At 37.8% G+C, this 13,088-nt stretch overlaps 1 protein-coding gene across 1 annotated transcript; it reads left to right on the forward strand.

Moving 5' to 3' along the window:
• The first annotated feature begins 928 nt into the window (after positions 1 to 928).
• LOC145765985 (serine/threonine-protein kinase PAK 3-like) lies at positions 929 to 12,819 on the forward strand. The gene is made up of 14 exons (XM_082577635.1): positions 929 to 1,028; positions 1,349 to 1,446; positions 2,020 to 2,106; positions 2,390 to 2,482; positions 3,018 to 3,170; positions 3,608 to 3,752; positions 6,271 to 6,334; positions 6,694 to 6,865; positions 7,248 to 7,355; positions 7,641 to 7,740; positions 8,286 to 8,401; positions 8,977 to 9,057; positions 9,395 to 9,532; positions 9,840 to 12,819. The coding sequence occupies exons 1-14, from the start codon at positions 938 to 940 to the stop codon at positions 9,924 to 9,926; spliced, it is 1,533 nt and encodes a 510-aa protein (XP_082433761.1). The 5' UTR covers positions 929 to 937; the 3' UTR covers positions 9,927 to 12,819.
• Positions 12,820 to 13,088: the final 269 nt, after the last annotated feature.

The raw sequence follows: 13,088 nt of genomic DNA on the forward strand, positions 1-13,088 counted from the left end.
TGGCACACTTCATTTAGATTGTCATATGTAATATGTATCCATCATTTCCATTGCGCTATTTTAGTATCAGTTTATTTTAGATGTAGCTGTATTATGGTCCATTACCCTTTGAAACAGCATATTTGTGTTGTGTAGCCTCGTCTTGTATAAACAAACGGAGCTGGTGCTATATAAATGTTGACTGTTTGAGATAGGTTAATACAGTGATGAGCAAAGTGCTGGTAGTGTATGTTGGTTTCAACAACTCATGACTTTTCCACATTTTTAATAATCCATGCAAATTGTATATAATCTCTCCATTTTGCATCAAAGAAGCCTTGTCTTCCTCTTCATCCCAAAACATCAGGGTTGACCAGTTGTCTCCAGTGACTCCTCTATTTCTCTTTGTTGTATAGGCTATAATACAAATAAAATAATGAACAAATTGATGTTAAAGTGAAATTTTTAAAGTTGTTAGAAGCTTTTCCAACAAAAATTAAAAATGTTTGCAATCGTTTTTGTTGAAAAGTTGATTAATTAGTATCATTGTTATGGCAAAAGTAATAACACCTTAGCAGTTGTTAACTCACTCACACTGTATGACTTTTTGAATGTGAGAAAATCAACATCACCCAAACACCCACTGGAGAGTCGCTTCAGCTGTTGAGATGCTGTGGTAAGAAGTGCCCCACTCAATTCGACTCAAACATGGTTACTCTACCTGACTGGGGGTAGAGGGTTCCCACAATAACTTGATTGAAGGCTTTCATTGACAGTGAAACATCAAAGAAAATATTTACGCCACTTCTATTAATTTTTTTAAATATATAACTAATAGTAATAGCTATTGTTCAATGAAATGTCTGGACACTTGTCTGTGCAGAAAATTATGAGCAGTGATGGCAATAACAAGGTCTCTGGTTCTAATCGCCTTCATGGGCCATCTCACAAAGGAGACATGCCAAACATCAAGGCTATGTCATCTGTTCCTGAGGGGGAGAAGAAAAAGAAAAAACTGAAGAATATTTTCGCAAGCGATGGAGATAAATGTGAGAACATACTGTATTCTGATCAAAAGTTTTGTACTTATTTGTGCACAAAATTGTATGATTATTGTGATTTGTTTAAAACTGATACTTTGCAATGCTAGTACAGTAGTCTCTCAATGTTGTGTGAAAGAAAAATACATGACTGTTTGCAAAATCTGTTTCAGATCTAAGTCCCAAACAGAGACATGTCACATAGATGTATTGTTTTTAAGCACTGTTTGGAAGGCTAATTGGAATACTGAGTCAGTCGCTTTAAATTGCAAGAGAACTGAGATTCATAGTTATTTGGTTATTACTTTACACCACGTTCTTGATTTCAGCTAAAAACAAAAACAAAGATCGACCAGAAATTTCCTACCCATCTGATTTTGCACACAATGTACATGTAGGCTTTGATGCGGTCACCGGAGAATTTACAGTAAGTGGTGTTTTTTATATGATTCTTTGTGCTGTTATAATGGTTTATGCAGTTTTATTTGGATGTATACACTTTTGCAATTGATTTCTTGTACTTATTACCACATTGTTTGAAAACACTATCACTCTATGTTGATTTTCTACTTGATAGTCTAAATCCGTTACCGCTCCCCTTGGTATCAAAGCATAGTTTGCATAAGTTTATCCTATTAAATTTTTGATATCGTCTTTTTTGTTGATGAGGTATTTAAGCAGAAGGTTCACCTGTCAGAGTTTGTTAAAGATAAGTTTAACTTCAATTGATTTTCTGCTGGCACTCATGACAATTCTTCACACGGTTAATGTTTTACTATCTGATGCCACATTTGTGTGTTTTTTTTATACCGTATTGTAAAAGCTATGTAAATCTACTTTGGTGATTTCAAACCTCACTAAGATGCACTTCAAGTGTTTACAAATTGTAAGTGGCATCAATGAGTTCAAAAGCGGTTTTTTCATCCCTGTTCTGAAACCTTTGTATTCCGATATTTTTTGTATGGAATTTTATTTTGCTCACTTGCATCTTCTTCTCCAGGGCATGCCACAACAATGGTCGAGATTACTTCAAACGTCAAACATCAGCAAATCTGAGCAGCAGAAGAACCCAAACGCAGTTTTACAGGTTTAGTAACACTGATCTTCCTCTTAATTCAGTTTAACTTTGGTTTCTTCTGTCAATCATAACATGCAAACCGGCCTAGGACCTTACTACTCTCAACGTCAGTTACAAATTGCACTTTCTTGTTGTCCGTCAATGGCCATGGCATTCAAGAAGCCAAGCAATGCCTGTGAAATATTTTGGAAATAAAAGAATGTTAAAGCGAAATTGCAAGTTTGTTGTTTTTTGAAAACATACCTATTATGAATAGATCCATACCTCCCTCCAACAGTTCTGTGGTTTGTAGGTTTTAGCTTTCTACGATCGTTCGGAAGAGAGAGAACACAAATACATGGGGGAGGGCAATCCACCTGACGATGACCGAATCCAAGACTTTAAGGTTTGAAAGAAACTGTCAGTTATGATTGATCTGAATTATTTTATTGAGTTTACGTGATGTGATAGAACATACGGCTATGCGCGCAGTCTAGTTCGACATATCCAATTATCCAGCCTTCAAACTGCTTGTTTTTTGCGTTGATTCAACATCTGCAGACAAAATTGTAGACATCTTGTCCGAATAATTTGCATGGTTTGAAGTGAATTACGTTGAATGTTCACTTGTAATTGCATAAGACAAGCACTAGAGTGGCGCAACAACATTTCAAAAGGATGTATATACTGTAATATATTATATAGTGTTATCATTATCGTCAAGAGAAGTATAATAATGATTCACATTACTACCCAGACAGCAAAATCTGTTATTTTTACTTTGATTGCAGTCATTTCGTCATTTTATGCGTCGTCATTATTTTTGCTCTTTGCAGACGTTGAATCAATGTAAAAATGACTGACTTTGTTGTCTGGGTTCTTATAGTAACTTTGTTACGTGTTGTAATCTTGTTTGACCATGAGAGCTGATGCTTCTGTAGCAAGACACCCCTCCTCAACTTCTTCCCAAGAAAACTGCACTCCCTCCTCATCTTCAATCACGCCCTGCTGGACCCGGAGAAGAACAAGAAAGTGACTCTGATGATGATGGTGCTCCTCCGGTCATTGCTCCGAGACCTGACCATACAAAATCGGTAAGGGAAAAACAAGTTTGAAGTATCGAAATGCGTTTGCGTCAAAGTCTATTCTCTCACTTGAAACTAAAGTGTGTGTCGCATAAGAGATTTTTATCATTGGCAGCAGCTGTTGTCTGTGCGAAGTTTTATTTATAGTATAATAGTTTTTGATTTGATTGATTTCTGTTACAAGCAAGTTATTAACAACTCAATACTTAGCACGGATTGTTGTAAGGCTTAAACTTTCAAAAAGGCTCAAAACTTTTGTACTGCTTATCTTTGAATACCTACTGTTCATTTAAGGTTACATTTTAATACTCTTCTCAATAACTAATACAAAGAACAAAAAGGGAACATTTTTTGCTTTTACCAATGTAACTGTTTCAAGACTAATATGTTATTGGTTTTTGTAAAAGAGAGATGATTTTTTGATTGTATTCAGCTTAATTTTTCAGATATACACTAAGTCTGTCATTGAACCATTTGCCTCCCCCACGGCTGCTCCTCCCCACAATTTGCCGTCCAAAAAACCACCTGCACCAAGCGACAAACAGCCAAGAAAAAAGAAAATCTCAGACGAACAAGTCCTCGCTAAGCTGCGTAAGTGGCTATTTTGACCTATCAAAAAACTTCATTTTACATTGACTCAACGTCTGCAGACTTTGAATCAATGCAAAAAACACAGATTCTGCTTGGGGTTCGTTCGATTTTTGCTATTTGGCCGGCTTGACTTTGCCAATCAATGTGGATGAGAAAGACTTTTAACACTGCGACATTGACACCTAAATTTTTATCATTAACGCCAAACAACCACTTCCAGTTGTGCCAAGAAAACAAGCTTGAAATGTTAGTGTAGCTAACTGCTCTAGGCTGCTGCTGAGCTGAGTCGGAGTCTGCCTCGCTTTCTGTCCTAGTCTTGTTCTGACACGATCCCTGTTCCATATCTCGAAAGCTAAAACCTCAATTGCTAAGGTAACAGGGATCAGTAGTCAGTAGATGTAACAGAAAATATATTTCGCACTTGCTAGTGCATCGTCAGTTCTCTGCATAAAACTGACTGACTGACGTAGACGTAGAAAACTGACGTAGTCCGGAAACATGAGAACTGACGATGCACTAGCAAGTGCGAAATATATTTTCTGTTACATCTACTGACTACTGATCCCTGTTACCTTAGCAATTGAGGTTTTAGCTTGAAATGTTAGTGCTTCGAATAGGAAGGTGCTCGTCGTCGTATGAGCATCTGGGCCCGAGGATCTTTCCTTTTACGACCCCAAATTCACGATGTTTCCGGACTACACTGGAAGGCTACTAGAGAGCAGCCAGTCTTTGGTTTCATCATCCAAGACACGCAGACCTTCCACTCCATTAGGCGGGCTGAAGATGTTACAGTCGTTGATCATGCGGTCTGCGGTCTGTTCCTCATCACTACACTCACAAGAGGAGAAAGAGGCCAGAAAGAAACCTTGGAGTGGAGAAGGCGGTTGAACTCCAATGCCTGTTGACCGAGAGACAAAGTGGCTTCTGCGCGACGAAGCTCAGCAGGTTGGATGCCAGCAAGAATAGGGAGATTGTCTAATGGTGTGTGACACAGGAATCTGGCCATTGAGTGCAGAGCGCTGTTGATGGCAGTGTTAATATTGTGGCAATGAGCACTGCGGAACCAGATAGGTGCACAGTACTCTGCTGAAGAGTAGACAAGGCTGCTATATACGCAAAGTGTAAGCCCTCGCTCCCCAGCTGGAACCAGCCAGTCGCTTAAGTAGCGCAGTGACACCAAATGGTGGCGATACGTGAGCGATCTGTCTAATGTCCCCCCAAGGTGTTTTGGTTTGGGGAAGAAGTACAGAGGTTTTCCATTAATTATGGATATTCAGCTCACGATCAGCTTCCCGATTGTGTAGATGGAAAGCTGCTGCCACAGTTTTGGTTTTCCTGAGTTTCAGTCACCAATTCTGGAGATAAGCTGAGAGGCTCAGGGTGTCTTCTAGGTTTTGCCACGACTTTGTGGCTCAGTGGAGAATTTCCAGGTCATTCGCATATATGCGTATTTTGCTGAGACCGTGTTTGGCAGGTTGTGGGTGTAGATAATAAATAAAAGAGGAGCCAGAACCGATCCCTGTGGGACACCATTTTTCAGGCATCTTAGTCTGCTTCGCCGTGAGTTGCCGATAGTGAGGGTGAAGCTTCGATTCCTGACAAGTTTCATGATCATGTGGAGTGTGGACCATATGTCGGTCTGGAAGCAGGCGAAGCAGTTTGCAATTGAGGCCGCGATGCCATACGGTGTGGTAGGCGGCTGTAAGATCTAGAAAGACAGCGCCGGCTTTCTTTTTTGCCTCAAAGGAATCCTCGATGTCTTGGGTCACGAGTGTGAACCGATCCACTGCGGATTTTCCACGCCGGAACCCAGCTTGCTCCTTTGGAAGAATCGGGTCGATGAAAGGTGCTGTTGCCGGTTATATAGTTTTCAATTTCGATTATTGAATATCTCTGACAACTCTGTGGTCAGTAGGTTTTGCAGCATCGTCTAGCCATGCACTGCGCACGACCATCATGACGCAAATCGTGCGATGATTGTTTTCATTGTCTGACTCAAATTATACCAACGCAAGCTTGCAGGGCGTTAATGTTGTGTTTATTGAGAGTAAAGAACGCAAACGAAGTATTTGTAAAGTTCTCCTTCTTTAACAATATAATTTTGTCGCTATATCTTTGAGGTTTTATCAGTGACTGTGTGTATTTAAACTTGTATCATTTTAAAGATGTTATCAAATTATTAGTACTCAAAAAAAAATACATTGAGTGTCTTGCGGTGGTATAAACGACGTGAAGTGATGGCTACACTAACCTAAATGAAACGTTGCAAGACGTAAATGAAACGTATTCAAACGTTTTTGAAAAGTTATTTTCGTGAGGGGAAGTTTGTACTTGCTTAACCAAAGGATTCTGGAACGTAAAGAAAGTATCCAACCGGCAAATCAATATATTTTTGCATTCATTCAACGTCTTCCGATCAATTGATCCCAATAACCATTGCAAAATGGACTGATGCATTGTGTTAAGAACCAATGTTGCTGATTTCTTGTGTCCGCTTATGAATGACTTGCGATTTCAGGTACAATTGTCAGTGTTGGGAATCCAGAAATGCGCTATACAGATTTTGAAAAAATTGGGCAAGGGTAAGCCAAGTTTCTTTTATTTCTTCTAATGCCGCAAGAACGTTGCTTATGAGCTAGCACAGTCAACATTGCATTAGTCATTATTGTTGGTTGAAAATTACTTGAATAATCACTTTTCCATCTCAACAAGCGTTGCTGCTGTTTTTCTCTACTACTACGCCACTAAAAATAGCTCATGGTGCCACTGTCAATCCGTCATAATCCATCAAATATAAATTGGAATACACCACTTTTAATCATCGCATGTGCCACGACTTTCACGCGTGCAACGTGTTGTCTCTTTTCTGCACGAACAAGACGTATCCTTAGCTTTAAAAATTGTTTTTTCTTTCACCGACTCATTGCTGTTCGTTCTACAGAGCGTCTGGCACGGTGTTCACAGCCGAAGACATCTCCACCGGTGACCAAGTCGCCATTAAACAAATGAACTTGGCTCAGCAGCCTAAAAAGGAACTGATCATCAATGAGATTATAGTCATGCGAGAGAACAAACACCCGAACATTGTCAACTATCTTGACTCTTATTTGAAGGTCAATTTGTTTTCTTTCGCTGATTTTTTTTCTTGTTCATATCTCAGACATTGCATTTTTTATTTGCAGTTTTGCTACACTGCAGATTGTTTGTATGTTTGAGCGAAGCATTTATTCAGATATATGAAAAATAGAATCCTTTGTTTTCCCATACACTTAATTCAAATCAATCACGACCCAGTTGGAGCAAAATCAAATGTCGAATCGAAGAAGGATATTATTTGCTGGGCATACATGATTCCCTGAGAACAAGAACTTCATTATTGCTCCTACGTTTAATAGCAGACGTTTGTTGTCACAAAAAATCGCATAATCTTCATGGGCAATTAACCGTCTTCACTGGTCTACACCTCTTTGATTGAAACTCCGACTTCAATCTTAGGGAGAAGAGCTGTGGGTGGTGATGGAGTATCTTGCTGGAGGATCACTCACTGATGTGGTCACGGAGACATGCATGGATGAAGGACAAATTGCGGCTGTCTGCAGGGAGGTAGGATTTTAATTGGATTTTCGAGTATCATCAAAAAGCTTTTGTCTGTCTTTACAATCTTTATTTGAATTTAGGTGATTTTATATTCGCTACTATATGCAGCACTATGAATTAATTATTTTAATACCCAGCATCTTTGATAAAAATTGAGCCACAGATTAATCAGTTAACTATCGTTTGTTACATTATGCTCTGAAATTAAGATTTACATAAAAAGATTGTTAAATCTTAGATTGGGCGTCCAATGCACAGTTTGAGTTTTGATTTCTCTTTTCTTGCTTCCAGTGTCTTCAAGCCCTTGAATTTCTTCACAGCAGAAACGTCATTCATCGTGATATAAAGAGCGATAACATTCTGCTAGGGATGCAGGGCAGCGTGAAGCTGAGTGAGTAGGAAATTTAAATTCTTCATCTTTTTGAATTAATCATTAGTTCTCACCCACATTCTCACTCAGGTTATATAGCAAAGAATCTTACAAGTTTGTTGTAATTGTGAGAAACCTTCTGTCATGGCTGTTTGGTGTTTTCATGAAGGCTCAAACCACTGACTCTGATTATTTCTTCCAAGTTATTGGTTGTATTAGTATTTATTTCGTTCAATGGAGCTATTCATCCGCAAATGTTCTTTTTGCAAGCAATTGTGAACAACACTTTTAAACAGCAATTTCTTATGGATTCAAAGTTTTAAATTTTTCATTTTTATCGGAAATTTAAATTCCAAACGATAATTTTTTTTCCGGCAGGCGAAGATCTTAAGCTTTTTCCATGTCAGATGTAAAAATTGCTAAACCGTTTTATGTTGCATGATCTTAACTGTTGTTTATTCTAACGACATGACAGACAAAACAAAGTGACTTTTGTCTGTCTATCGTTCAACAAAGCAAACTCTCTTCCAAAGCTTTATCTAACGACATTAGTCTTTTATTTCCAGCTGACTTTGGCTTCTGTGCTCAAATAACTCCCGAACAGAGCAAGCGGTCCACAATGGTGGGAACGCCATACTGGATGGCCCCGGAAGTCGTAACCAGGAAGCAATACGGACCGAAGGCAAGCCCCACAGCCTTGTCAGAATCTATCATAATAGAACTCGACTAAACCTATAATACGCTTTACTTTGCCTTTTAAGTCAGCGGTATTGAGTTTGTGCCAAGTAACATGCGTTGCGTTGATTTTTTTGATAATCTGCCTTGCAATATTTCACTGTTTACAATCATTTTTTCGAAATATTAACACTCAACATCGACCGCATAGCCAAGTGGTGAGAGCTCTTGTGTCACGCTCGATAGAACGCCTGTTCGACACTGCTCAAAAGCAGGTGGTTATTTCTTCGCGGTCATCCTCATCACGTTTGGAAGGTGAACTCGGAAGTTTGGCTTCTTTTCCCTCCTATTAACTTACCCAAATGTTCATCTAAAGCTTGGATGCGACAAACAAGAACTAACATTCCGCTGTCGCTTAGAAAACAGCCCTAGTCAGAAAAATAACCTCATTTCATCGTCGCTGAATGTTGAAACAATCTAAAAAAGGTTACTCTTGCTTTACAAAGACTAAAACTACGTCACCGCTTACCATTTTAACCAGAGCCCAACTTCGTTGTGATGATCAACACTGGTTATGTTTAGGTTGATATTTGGAGCTTGGGCATCATGGCCATTGAAATGATCGAAGGCGAACCCCCTTACTTAAACGAGAACCCTCTTCGAGTATGTCAAGTCAACGCTGGTTTCATAATATTGGTTTAATAAGACGTGTCATACATGTTCTGTGTATGTTTACATAAAGTGACCCTAAAGTGTTTTATGAACTGTAAAAAGATAGCATATAATGCATGTGGCAATCCTCTGTATTACATTGTTGCCTTTTCGCTTATGCTTTAATGAACGATTTTATATACAATTATACTCATTTAAAGAAAAAAAAGTTTTTAAATCATTTAACAAACCCGTTTGGTAACTATTTTTTAATTATTTTGGCAGTAGTCGTCTGTGTTAGATTAAGATTACATTTCACTGCAAACCAACCCTTGATTACATGCCACAGGCCTTGTACTTGATCGCCACCAACGGTACGCCGGAGATTCAAAACCCAGAGAGACTGTCAGACACCTTCCATGACTTCCTCCACCGTTGTCTAGAGATAGATGTTGATCAAAGATCTAGTGCCGTGGAGTTGTTAATGGTATTTCAATTTTCGTTTTGCACCATTTTTCATTGCGGAACTATTTAGTTAAGTACTGTACTTGATTTAGAGCACGAGTTTCATAACTTGATAATATCAGCCACATAGTATTTTCTAAATATGAGATGGGTAAATCTTTCTTAACTTAGTTACAAAAAACAACAGAATTGTTTTTAAAGTTAAAAAATATATTTCGACATATGAAAAGTTTCAGGTTTCTTACTCTGCTACTTTCTTTCACTTGTTTAGTTTCATAGTTAAGATTTTGTTATCAATCGTGGTTTTGATGCTTTATGATCATTTTCAGCATCCGTTTCTCCAAAAATCAGCTCCTCTAGCGTCTCTCAATCCTCTCATCCTTGCCGCCAAGGAGGTTGTGAAACATCATGGATGATCAAAGAAGATTGCATTGTCACAAAATGTTTCCATCAAGATCTTCATTGAAGTCTGTTTTCTTCATTATCTAATATCTATCTCACAAAAATGTGCAAACAAAACTTCTCTGCACCGAAACGCAACAGTCATAGTTCAATGCGCACAAACTACCTGACCAATGAGAACTCAGTGACTGGTTCTGTTTTTAAACTTACACCATTTTATGGGTGTTACACCCATGCTGCTTTTTCTCAATTTTCATATTTTAATAAATTCAAATTAAACCTAAGTGTAGTTGACCTGGCACTAGTGTAAACGTGCTCAATTCGTTGTTTAGAAAATCACTTTCCATTTAAAGCCACTTTTGCACTGCCTATCTATTATCCTTTCATGACTTTTGCATGTGAAGACGAGAGTTTTTATTGTTCTACACCTGCAATGCGGTGGTTTTTATTTCGAGCCAGTCTCAAGCAGAATAATGTCAGTCCAATATCAATTTATTATTGATTTCTTCATCATCACCCAATTTTAATTAAACTGGCCATGAATTAATTCTCATGTTGAGAGTGTGGCCTGTCTGTCGAGAGCGAAGTCTTCCTCTTTCTTTGAACAAGTGAAGACATATTTTTAGAACTTGCTGCAAAAATGAACAAGCTCTCGCACTGCTCGGGTAAGCCTTTAAATTCCTTTTATGCTATAGTGAGATCAAAGATTTACCAACGTGATATTCTTCAACGTTATTTTAATTTAAAATAATATTACTGATGCGTTTATTTGTACTCGCCAGATTTTATTCTTTTCGTATCGTGAACTACCGAGCTCATTTCAGCTAACAAAATCGATCCTTTATACGTCTGCAGACGTTTGTTCAATGTAAAAAGAACACATTTGCGAGTTAGAATGTAAACATAACCACAAGGTTTGCTTGCAGTTGAAGTTACATAATTATAAATAAAAATTGAAGTTACATAATAAAAAAGTATCTGTCAAAGTGATAGTCAAGTCCTCACGTTTTTCAAATCTCATTCTACGTCTAACACGCATCACATTTTGCTTACACTTGCACACTACACAACCTGCGCATGCAATAGTGCCAGTAGTCAATGGTACTTAAACGTCTGCAGACGCTGAATAAATGTAAAAGCGTTAATTTGTTAACTGGATTTAAGCTATCTGCGCAAACGCTCGCATTTCTACTTCAACACGCTTTTGTGGGCCATCATATTTCTTACTCAAATTGTCACGCAACTTATATTTTACAACCATGCAGTTGTTTTTATTCGAGCAGTGACCTGCAAAGACTGTTATTTTCACAGGCTGTCAATCATTGTGCTTACTTCAAAAGCCGTTTATTGATTTAACCGATTATGGAGTTTATACTAGTGAAAACTTATGCCGCTATTTGTATCATATCCATTCCGTCATGTAATTGATTTTATATGCGTCGAAATTTGCTTAATCGTACTACTACTACACACGCAGAAAAAAGATTTTTTTACTCAAAGATACTGTGTTGTCCGCGGTAGCATTCGTATATTGACAAAAAAAATTAATGTTCAAATGATATTGTCTTCCTGCAAAGTATCCTGCTTGCCAAATCATCTCTTCTGCATTGAATAAACGTCTGTACATGTTCAATCAACACAAAAAAGACTAATTTGCAAGCGGCGATTGGGAGGCTATGCCACGTCTTCCCGCGAGAACCTTCAACATTAATTATAATATATTCTAGAAGATGCAATCGAGATGAAATCTATGCTAAAAATGTGTTGATTTATATCTGTTATCTCTTTATAGCTATGTATTTAGGCTACATCGCATGATGTTAGGCCTACATCTTCAACTAAGAGTTGATTCAAGGCACAGATTTCACTGAGATTGTGTAAGAAAACCCAGCCAGAAAAAAAATCAGTAGTTTTTACAATGATTCAATATATGAAGACGTTGAATCAATGTAAAAAACTGATTTGCTGTCAAAAGTTACAATAATTATTGTATCATAAGAATGTATGCCATATAACCTGATCTATCCTTTTCGAATACCATACCCAACAAGTTGTGTCATTTCAAATCATTAACCTGTAGTTGTAGCGATAGTTATAATTTTTATGCAAACATGTACTCCTTCAGTTTGATGGCAGCTCGTTGTAAAGACTGCTTTGTTCTTCAGTGTTAGTTGAGCTTATTGAAGGTCAGAAAATAAAGAGTGGTTTGTTGAAATAATTTTAAGTTACAATTTAACAATGGGTTGTTTAAATATCATGTAACGTCTATGGGGTTAGCAAAACCGTCCTGTAGCGGGGTTAAAACATGGCTCAGTGTGATAACTGAACAACCTCGATTGCTTTTCATAGTTACTATTAGCCTGCTGTATCAGGTTTGTGCAATAAATAGAAAAGCGCTACTAATTCAATACATGACAAATGATGCGTTTTATAGTTGCGAACGATCAAAATATTCAAGGTTGATATCTTTAGTTTTTCTCGTAAAGAGATTTATTTACCCAAAACATTGTGTCTTGCACAGAATGTTATTTGCTTTTAATATGCTTAAAGTTTATGACAAATTAATCTCTTGCAATAGTTTGTCGTCATTTTTAAGTGCTGTTGTGTTTTTATTGCTATTATATGGCAAAAACCTATTTCAGAGCAAACTACTTGCTACGTAACCAATGCTGGAGAAGCTACATTGCCAAATCTATTCCCATCATATTGTTACTCAAACATGGAATGCTTTGCACTAAAACAGTGGCATGGTATCTGTACTGCACTTTGCATCAGTTTCGATGAGTGTATCAGATAACATTCCATGAGGCTGAGTTTAAATTTTATCATTTGTTTTGCAATTTCTCGCCAACCAATTATTCCTGCACGTGCATTATGTATGTTCTGCTCAATCGTCTAATAAGAATTGAAAGAACGAAGGCGAACTGTGGTTACTGCTGCACTTGCATAGTGTAGCTGAGAATTCATTGTGCCGTTACCCACCACCCGATGCGACGTATTGAGATGAGCAACTGGTGTCGCTCAGTTCTTTAGTTTTGCAAGAGGCATAGTGGATGCTCTAACCAACATAAATTTCCATGCGGTTGTCAAATTGTGACGCCTAGTAGATTACATGACGCTCTATGTTGCTGGAACAATTTTATAAGCTGGACAATGAAGTCATATTTGGCGTGATA

The sequence above is a fragment of the Aplidium turbinatum genome, chromosome 3 (genome assembly GCF_918807975.1).
Source record: "Aplidium turbinatum chromosome 3, kaAplTurb1.1, whole genome shotgun sequence".
Taxonomy (NCBI): Eukaryota; Metazoa; Chordata; class Ascidiacea; order Aplousobranchia; family Polyclinidae; genus Aplidium; species Aplidium turbinatum.